Here is an 8796-nt window from a genome sequence, read left to right as displayed (position 1 = left end):
AATGCGTTACAAGTGTTTACAACTTTCTCTTCTTGAAATATTTTTATTTAGACCTCACAAAACACTCTTGCATTTTAAGAGAGAAGATGTAAAATTAGTCCCTGTAGAGAGGAGGAAATCCCCACTGCTTCAAAGAGATTTCACTTAGTCCTGTGCAGGCCTCAGGCCTAGTTCTGATGGAAAGCTCTTGCTTTTACCTGTTGCGCACAACCGACCTTTCCTTGCGTCTCCAGCTGATGCCCTGAAAGAAACCGTTATAGGCCACATGCAGAGACAGTGCCTTCAGGTCTCCAAAGCAAGGACCTTAATATTCAGATTCAGGCAATGCCACATGTGATGTGATGTGAACTTTTAATATGAGAAGTTGTGGGTAGGATTTCTGAAAATGAGAGACTTTACCTGTTGCTACTGCACAGGTGGTAGTTCTCCCCACTCTGCATGATGTTTCTACACATCTGTAGTACTTCTGAAAGGCTAAAACCTCAGCTTTAAAATGTGGCTGTAATAAAGAATATAAATTTTCAGTTTCTTTGATCTAGTTGATGCTGAGGTCATATCCTTGTGTGGTCCATTTATTTTGTGAATTATCCAAAGGCTGTAATTGAAATCCTTTTTGAAGGTTACTGCGCATTTCCTCTTTGGAATGACACTATTTTTATTGTAAACCTTTGATAAAATAATGTCCCATATCAATGTAGTGCAGTGTCTTGTAATTCTCCCTCTTCCTGACATAAGTAAAAAGAATGAGTAAGTGCACAAGAATACTGCTATAAAAATGTATGATAGTAGCTTAGTGTTTAATCCTAGGTGTGGCAACTATACTTTTTCAGATTCCCCCTGTTCCCACATGCATGCCCTTCACTCTGAGTTAACACTCAGAGCCCTGAGGCAGTTAACACGCAGCCCTGAGGAGAAGGACTTGGGGGTACTGGTGGACGAAAAGCTGGACACGAGCCGGCCGTGTGCGCTGGCAGCCCCGAAACCCAACTGTACCCTGGGCTGTATCAGGAGAAGTGTGGCCAGCAGGTCGAGGGAGGGGATTCTCCCCCTGTACTCTGTTCTTGTGAGACCCCACCTGGAGTGCTGTGTCCAGCTGTGGAACCCTCAACATCAGAAGGATATAGACCGGTTGGAGCGAGTCCAGAGGAGGCCACGAAGATGCTCCGAGGGCTGGAGCACCTCTGCTATGGGGACAGGCTGAGAGAGTGGGGCTTGTTCAGCCTGGAGAAGAGAAGGCTCTGGGGAGACCTTATTGCAGCCTTCCAGTACCTGAAGGGCCTACAAGGAAGCTGGGGGGGACTTTTTACAAGGGCCTGTAGTGACAGGACAAGGGGTAACAGGTTTAAATTGCAAGTGGAGAGGTTTAGATTGGATATCAGGAAGAAGTTCTTCACGGAGAGGGTGGTGCGGCACTGGAACAGGTTGCCCAGAGAAGCTGTGGATGCCCCATCCCTGGAAGTGTTCAAGGCCAGGCTGGATGAGGCTTTGAGCAACCTGGTCTAGTGGAAGGTGTCCCTGCCCATGGCAGGGGGGTTGGAACTAGATGGTCTTTAAGGTCCCTTCCAACCCAAACCATTCTGTGGAAGAAATGTTACTTAGAACACGTCGCTGCCCAACACGTAACATTCTGTCCTTTTGTTTGTTGGGGGTTTATCTGGGAAGTTAGACCAACAGCATATTTTTTGGTTTAGATCTCTTTCTGATTTTCAAGACTGCAAGTGGTAGTGAGACTAACCCCCGCCCCACCTCCCTTTTTTAACCAAAAAACACTCGGAAAATTGGATTTTTAACACCACCTTCTGTTATAACTTTGGCTGCAAGATTAAGTCCTTTCCCTTGTCCTATTTCTTTGTTTTCTTTTACATCTGTATTTTTATACACAGATACTGCTTTCAGCCCATTTTGACAACCTGTATGGATTAATTGTTTACTGTAAAAAAAAGTTTTATAGGCTCTGAATTATTCCTGTGGCAATGCTCTGACTGCTCGTAAGCATTTTGTCCTCCAGATGGGGATACCTGGCCTGTTCTAGCTGCTAGGAATTCTTCTGAACAAGACTGTATGAGGAACTGTAGACTTTATTACCCCTTCCTTGCTCTTTTAAATCACAGGGAGTGCAGCAAAACTCACTGCAGAAATCAAAAGGGGGAAGAAAAAGACTTAATAGTCAAGCTGCGGAAAATGTTGAGAAACGGAGAAGTGTCAATCTCAGCAAGTGTGAAACTCAGGTATATAATTGGGTTTTTTACTTCTGTTTTGCTATGCGTCATAGCTGTGTCAAAGAAATCTGTGTTTTTCATGGAAGATGACTTACCTATCCACCTGTCTGTGTCATATTAATAATCATATAGTTGAAAAATTCATCTGTATGGTAAAAGATTATTCTTCTGAGGGCAGGGGAAAAAAAACCCAACTGACCGAATTATATCAGCATTAACTTAAGCCAAAAGGAATTATCTTTCCCTCTCTTTCCCAGCCTCTGGCCAGGAACATCTACAGCATCCTGCATGTTAGCATTAGCAGGCATGTGGCCCTGCTGAAAATTAGATCTGCTGGGTGTGCGGGATGAAAACTTACTCCAAAAAGAAAATGAAATTTTCAAATGGCATGTGCTAGAGACAATAGCATACCTTTCTGCTAGGGTTGCAGGCAGGAGGAAAGGGAGGAAGACAAAACTTTTGGCACAATCCCAGAGTCAGATTAGCTTAATCCAACTGTGAAACTGCAGAGTTAGCATAAAAGGTTTAATCTAACTCCTGCCAAACATATTTGCCTTTAATTACTCATGCGTTAACATAAGCCAGTGTCATGTATTTGAAGCAAGATGTTGTTACGTGCCAAGCGTGAGCTCTGAGCCACGGCGAGGATTAGGAGGCAAAGGAGTCTGGCATTGCCACCTTGTCTCCCTGGCTCACTAGCAGGGAGCCTGCTCACCCTGCCCATCTCCATGTGACTCTGGGCTGCGGGACACGCTGGTGCTGTGGCAGTTCTGTGAATGGAGGGAATCACTGTGTTGTTGCAGGCGATAGGCTAACGTTACTTGCATTTTTCACATCTCTGCAGGGCTCCAAGGACCCTTCAGATGAAGAGTCAGCCCAGCTGAATGCCGATCTTCCGTTTTCCTGCACAGCCAGCCAGCCACAGTCACCTCGACAATTCAGCACGCCCCAGAGCAACTCGCTAATCATGAACATCCTGGGGGGAAGTGCCTCCGTCAGAAACATCTGGACTGACCATCAGATCAGGCAGGCATTGTTTCCCAGCCGGCGCCCACCTTACGAGAATGAAGACGACGAAGACGATTACCAGATGTTTGTACCATCAGTGTCTGCATCCAGCACTAGTTCAGCTGTTGGTGGCGAAAGGAGGGGTGCTTCTGGGCGTCCATGCAGCTGGCACTTGGGGGTAGGGCATCAAAGCGAGACTCCCAGCCCCACTCGTCACAAAATTGTCAGGCGGGCCAGTAGTGCTGGTGAGAGTAACACGTGTCCAGCCAGCACAAGGTATAAAATGGGAGAGCGTGGCTCTCGTAGGGAAGCGAGGAGAGCAGAGGTGAGCGGTATGGATGCGTATCCCGAGTCTTCAGAGGAGCTGACCATCGATGATATTGAACATGTGTATGATAATATAAGCTATGAAGACTTAAAGCTGATGGGTCTGACAAGAAGGGAGGAGACAGACTGTGGTCCCCAGAGATCTGCTAGAGACTCTCTCTACGAGGCTGAAAACAAAAGCAGCTTAGATTCGCCCTCCAAAAAGAGGACATCAAGTCAAAACCGGGCCTCTGTTCGTGCTAGTAGGGATGAGAGACTACTCAGTAGAGAAGCACCTACTTCAAGTTTGGATGAGCTCAGGATCGTTGAAGACAACATCTACGACACCATAGTGCTTCCAGAAACACCACTATTGAATTTTAAATGTGACACCTTAAAATGCTCTAAAAGGAGGAGTTTTCTGGGCCTGGAAAAAGACTTTGCGTGTTGTGACAACCTACGGCAGTTTGTTTCTGAAGAGAGTCTCCAGTTCAGTGAAGATGAAGGTCCTTACCATCGTGTTCCTGTCGACAATGACTATTTGAGCTTGGTAGATAGCTCCTCCAACTCAGATTCGCTGTCCCATAAGTCTGCAGCAGATAAACTCTCGGAGGAAGTAGATGAGATTTGGAATGACCTGGAGAACTACATCAAGAAGAATGAGGAAAAGACAAGAGACCGTCTCCTTGCAGCCTTTCCTGTTTGTAAAGATGATATGCAGGAAAGGCTGCATGCTGGTAGTACACCTGAACTGAGTAGAGATGTAGAGTACTCGCTGTCTACCCTCTCTCTGCCAGAAACTCCTATTTTCCCTAAAACTGTCAAGCCCAGGGCTGCCACCATAAGCGAGGCTAATCTCAGGCTTGAAGACACTACGCCATGCAAGGAGAATTCTTTTATGAGTCTGAACAGATCTTCCTTCTCCAGTGAGATGCCTTTCGTAGACAGCCCATACGAATCGGCCAATAGCGTTCTGTCCAGCGCGCATGCAGAGGGCATGGAGAATGGCTTGGCTGTTGTGGATAAAACAAAGAACAGAGTTTTTATGATGGCAAGGCAGTACAGTCAAAAAATTAAGAAAGCTAACCAGCTTTTGAAAGTCAAAAGTCCAGAGCAGGAACAGCCAGCTAGCAGACAACAGAAACTGAAACACAAAGATCTTGCTGCTATTCTGGAGGAGAAGAAACAAGGGGGTCCTGCTATTGGTATGTTCAGAATGTTTCTATGCAGATATATTTCTTTAGTAACTTCCAGTGAAATTTGTGCACTGAACTGAAAGATTACTAATTTTCTCCACCTTGTTAGTTGAGTGTCAATACTGTATTTTCTGTGTTACCACCGAAACAAGTTTTCTGTGACTGCTTCTAACATGAATAGGCCTTTATATCTCAAATCTTGTTGTTACTTGATGAAATTGGGAAGAAATAGTGGGGTAGTGTCAGGAAAGACCAATTCAGGAAATAGAAATCGTGCCTGAAGTGCTATTGGCCTCTTTACAAAGACCAGTTACTTCCTTTAGTAGTGTGAACTTCAGAGTTTGACTAGAGAAGTGTTTTTTCAGTTAGGTTCACCTCCTTACAAGTCATGTACAGGTACCATCCACATCCCATCTATAAGCATAAGGAATGGGGTCAGATAAGAAAGAGCTCTGGTGGTCTCCTCTATCTAATGAATGTGCAAAGTTGTGGATATGCAACAGCTTTGGAACTATTTTTGTCCATGGTCAACTGAACCAAATTGGAGACACAGACTCCACGTACTAGAGCGTCATTCTTGCCTTCTTGTGATACTTATAAGGGTCCCTAAATATCTTATTTACCAAACCCTTTTCAGAGTGTTCTTTTCCATTTTGACAAGCAGTGTATTGTTGGAACTGGGCGCTACATTGCGTCCCGCGTGACCGTTCACTGTCACAAGGTATTTTATGCTGCTTTTTCTCCATACAGCGTACTGAAATGCAATGCAGTGTGATGCTTGGGCTCTTCCAGCCTCCAGTTTCACGTTACTTTGTGGAGGCTGAAGACAGTGACACAGCTGTAAACTTTTCTCTTGGCCGATACCAAGCGTTTTGAGATTTTTAATTTTCACACGACTCACTCAAATGGGTTGCTTGCCTCTGCTAAGTTAATTCTCTCTCCTTTCTAGGTGCCAGAATAGCTGAATATTCCCAGCTTTATGACCAAATCATCTTTAGAGAAAGTTCACCTAAGGTCCAAAAGGAGGCCTGGGCCACTCCTCAGGAGCCATCAGCCGGGAGATTTTCCACACCTGTGGCTGCGTCTCCTCCCCGTTCCCAGGCTGCCAGTGAATGCTCAAGAGCAGAAGATTGGCTTTTGCATTCTACGTACAGTAACGGCGAGCTGGCTGACTTCTCTCCGTGGCCTGAATCCCCAGACCCAAAGTCCAAGAGCTCGTACGCAGAAGCTGGCACGAAAAGCAACTCGAGGCAGCTGCCATCAGCTGGCTCGGTGCCTTCCCTGCAGATTTCTAACCGTCTGCATGTCCCGGCGCAGAGGTGGAGCACCATTATAAGCCAACCGAACAAAGAAAATTTACATCAAGAACATATCTATAACTCCCTTGGGAGAAGAGTAAGCAGTGTAAAACCACAGGCATACAGCAGGTCGCAGTCGTCCTCCTCAATTGTGGTCAACAGGCCTGGAGGATCCATCGTGTATCCTAATGAAATGGACAAGAAAAAGCTCCATTCGAATAGGAACTCCCGATTCGGCAGCCATCAAATGCCGGGTATTGCTTCTGGATCTGCGGGGTCTGGTATGAGAAAGCAGATCCCTGAAAACTGTTCAGATATGATTCTGCAGGATTCTCAGAAGGTCCTGAAGGTGAACAGGGCCTCCCCGCTGACGGCACAGATGGCCACTCAGAACTATTTTTCAAATTTCAAAGATACTGAAGAAGGAGAAGGGGATGATGATGATGACTATGTTGAAATCAAGTCTGAAGATGAGGGATCTGACTTGGAGACTTCTCAGAACCAAACGAGGAAATCGGATCCTAAACCGCGGAACGCAGACGCTGTTCCTTCTGAAACGCTCTGCGGCAAAACGGTCTCCTGTACTCCTGCAAAGCCAGGCGGCAGCAAACACGCGCTTACCCCCTATCTGACTGCATATAGCGATTCGGATAAACTGAACGACTACCTGTGGAGAGTGCCGTCTCCTAATCAGCAGAATATTGTCCAGTCTTTAAGGGAAAAGTTTCAGTGTCTCAGTTCAAGTAGCTTTGCTTGATGCTTTCAGTAACGTCTAGCTGTACAGCCTTACCATGACAGAGCGTATACTAGGACAATCAGTACTGGCATCATGTATTCTCATAACATTACGCAGTCAGGCATTGTATCACAGTGAAATTGTAAATAGGTGTGAAATATATTTTTTTTTTTTAAATGATTTAGAATCCTGGAAGTGAAAAAGGCCACATGCACGCTGTCTGGTGTCCCGCTCCGTAGTGCAGGTGGACTTCTCATCTCCTGTTCAACCTTTGCATCCCTTCCTTTGTTAGGTGGGGTACCCTTTGGTTCTTACCATCGCGCCAGCTGTGACGCCACCCGATTCTTAAACCATTTTACTGTGTGGAAACCTTCACATCTGGACTTTCGAGCTGGTGACCAGTGTTCTGCATCCGAAATCCCCACGCGATTACTCTGGTTGCATACAGGAGTGTTTAGCTGAGCAGCTACTCCTGTGACGGTGCAGATTTCTGAGCAGGGTTCTGGTAATTGCACCAACACGCTACGTGTGCAATTGCACATAATTTTTGCACGTTACTTTTCATGGGACAGATTCCAAGTGCGTGGGACCAATGCATACCCTACATTAGTTTAGAACAGGCTTCTTGTGTCTTAACCAAGACCTAGTCCTACGGCTCGTGAGGGTGCCAGACTGATAGCGCTGTGTCTGAAGCCTCTTCTACTTTCTGTAGCTACGTAGTGGGCAGAGGATGGGCAGTGGCGGCTTTTTGTGTGAACCTGTGGATGCAATGCAGTCCTCGCCTGGAGGGTGTTTTGGGCAGCAGGAGGGGAGCTCTGCTGCTTGTGAAGATGGCTAGAAGGGGTTTGGCACCTCTCCAGCGGTGGCAGTGTTTGTGACAGGCAGGCCGAGTTTGGAGTATCTTGCAGCTCGGAGCCCAGGAGCTGAGAGCCGCTGTGCGTCTGCGAGGTAGCCGCATTTTATGTGCAGTGGCCTGCGGGACGTTTCTTTGAGGCTCAAAGTCAGCAAACCCGAGAGGGAATGAGGCTTGGCCAGATGTTTGGGTGAAATATTAATCAGGGGCATGTTTGGCCCATAGGATGGTTCAGCGATGCTGCTGGTTGAGTGACAAGCCGCCTTCCCTGGGGAATGTATCTCCTGTAGTAGGAAATGACCCTTCCTGGCAGAAAGAGGTAAAATACGGGTTTTCAAAACCAGCCAGGGCTGAGGCTAATCCAATTTATGTATGATAAAAGTAGCTGAAGGATTGAGAATACATTCCATTCTTCTGCAAATAACGCATGGAATAGATGCTGCCATTTAGAACAAGAACAGGCTTTCCCATACGGTGCGAGCTTACTCCCCTTCGTCATCTTGGTTGCACAGCTTTGGATTCTGTTACTTGAAAACATTGTACCTAAAGGGAAGCCTAAATACGTTGACACTGATCATCTTGTGTGACTGTTGTTCGTTTTTGGTGCTTAAATTCTTCAGATTACGTGGATAAAGCCAGTACCCAGTTTAACATCTCGATAAAAACAGGTGTTTAATTGAAACGGTGTTTTTACTAACCACGTTATCACTCCCCTCAGCTACAGAGCACCGTGCTTCCAGAGCGGTCGGCTATTTACTACATCCTTGAGGAAAACCTGAAGTTATCAGCATACAGCTGACGACTTGCGGAGTAAGATTTAAGGACTTGAATTGGTTAGAACGGATTAAATTATTTACCGCACGTATCTTGCGTCGGCTAGGAGTTGTTATTTTGAGGGCTGGTTGGTCATGGTACTCAACTGGCTCGTACCACAGGGATAATTGTTACCGTCAGCACATCCGCTGTGATAGGACCCGCGTCTGTCCGGGAGGATCCGACTGCAAAATGATGTTGTACATATTTAAGAGGCTGAGTTGTAGCAGAGCCCGTATTTATTTAAGATAGCTTGTAAAGTATTGTAAATACGAATAGGAGTGAAATCTGTGCTTTACCCGCGCACGGCTAGATTTCTTTAAACGGCTAGGGGACTTGGTTAACTCGCATCTCATGCATCGGTGGA

At 46.1% G+C, this 8796-nt stretch overlaps 1 protein-coding gene across 1 annotated transcript in view; it reads left to right on the top strand.

The window, feature by feature from the left end:
• Window positions 1-6784, top strand: part of LOC104506992 (pleckstrin homology domain-containing family G member 1-like) — a gene marked incomplete at its 5' end in the record, with an annotated part of 29972 nt that extends 23188 nt beyond the window's left edge. The window contains 3 exon segments of the mRNA XM_010148143.1: window positions 2112-2228; window positions 3064-4738; window positions 5679-6784. Of these exon segments, the coding sequence (XP_010146445.1) occupies window positions 2112-2228; window positions 3064-4738; window positions 5679-6784 (2898 nt within the window).
• Between the last annotated feature and the right edge of the window lie 2012 nt (window positions 6785-8796).

This window comes from Eurypyga helias, unplaced genomic scaffold (genome assembly GCF_000690775.1).
Source record: "Eurypyga helias isolate BGI_N326 unplaced genomic scaffold, ASM69077v1 scaffold11593, whole genome shotgun sequence".
Classification (NCBI taxonomy): Eukaryota; Metazoa; Chordata; class Aves; order Eurypygiformes; family Eurypygidae; genus Eurypyga; species Eurypyga helias.
Note: the sequence above shows the minus strand (reverse complement) of the source record. Positions and strands in the feature narration are given on the sequence as shown.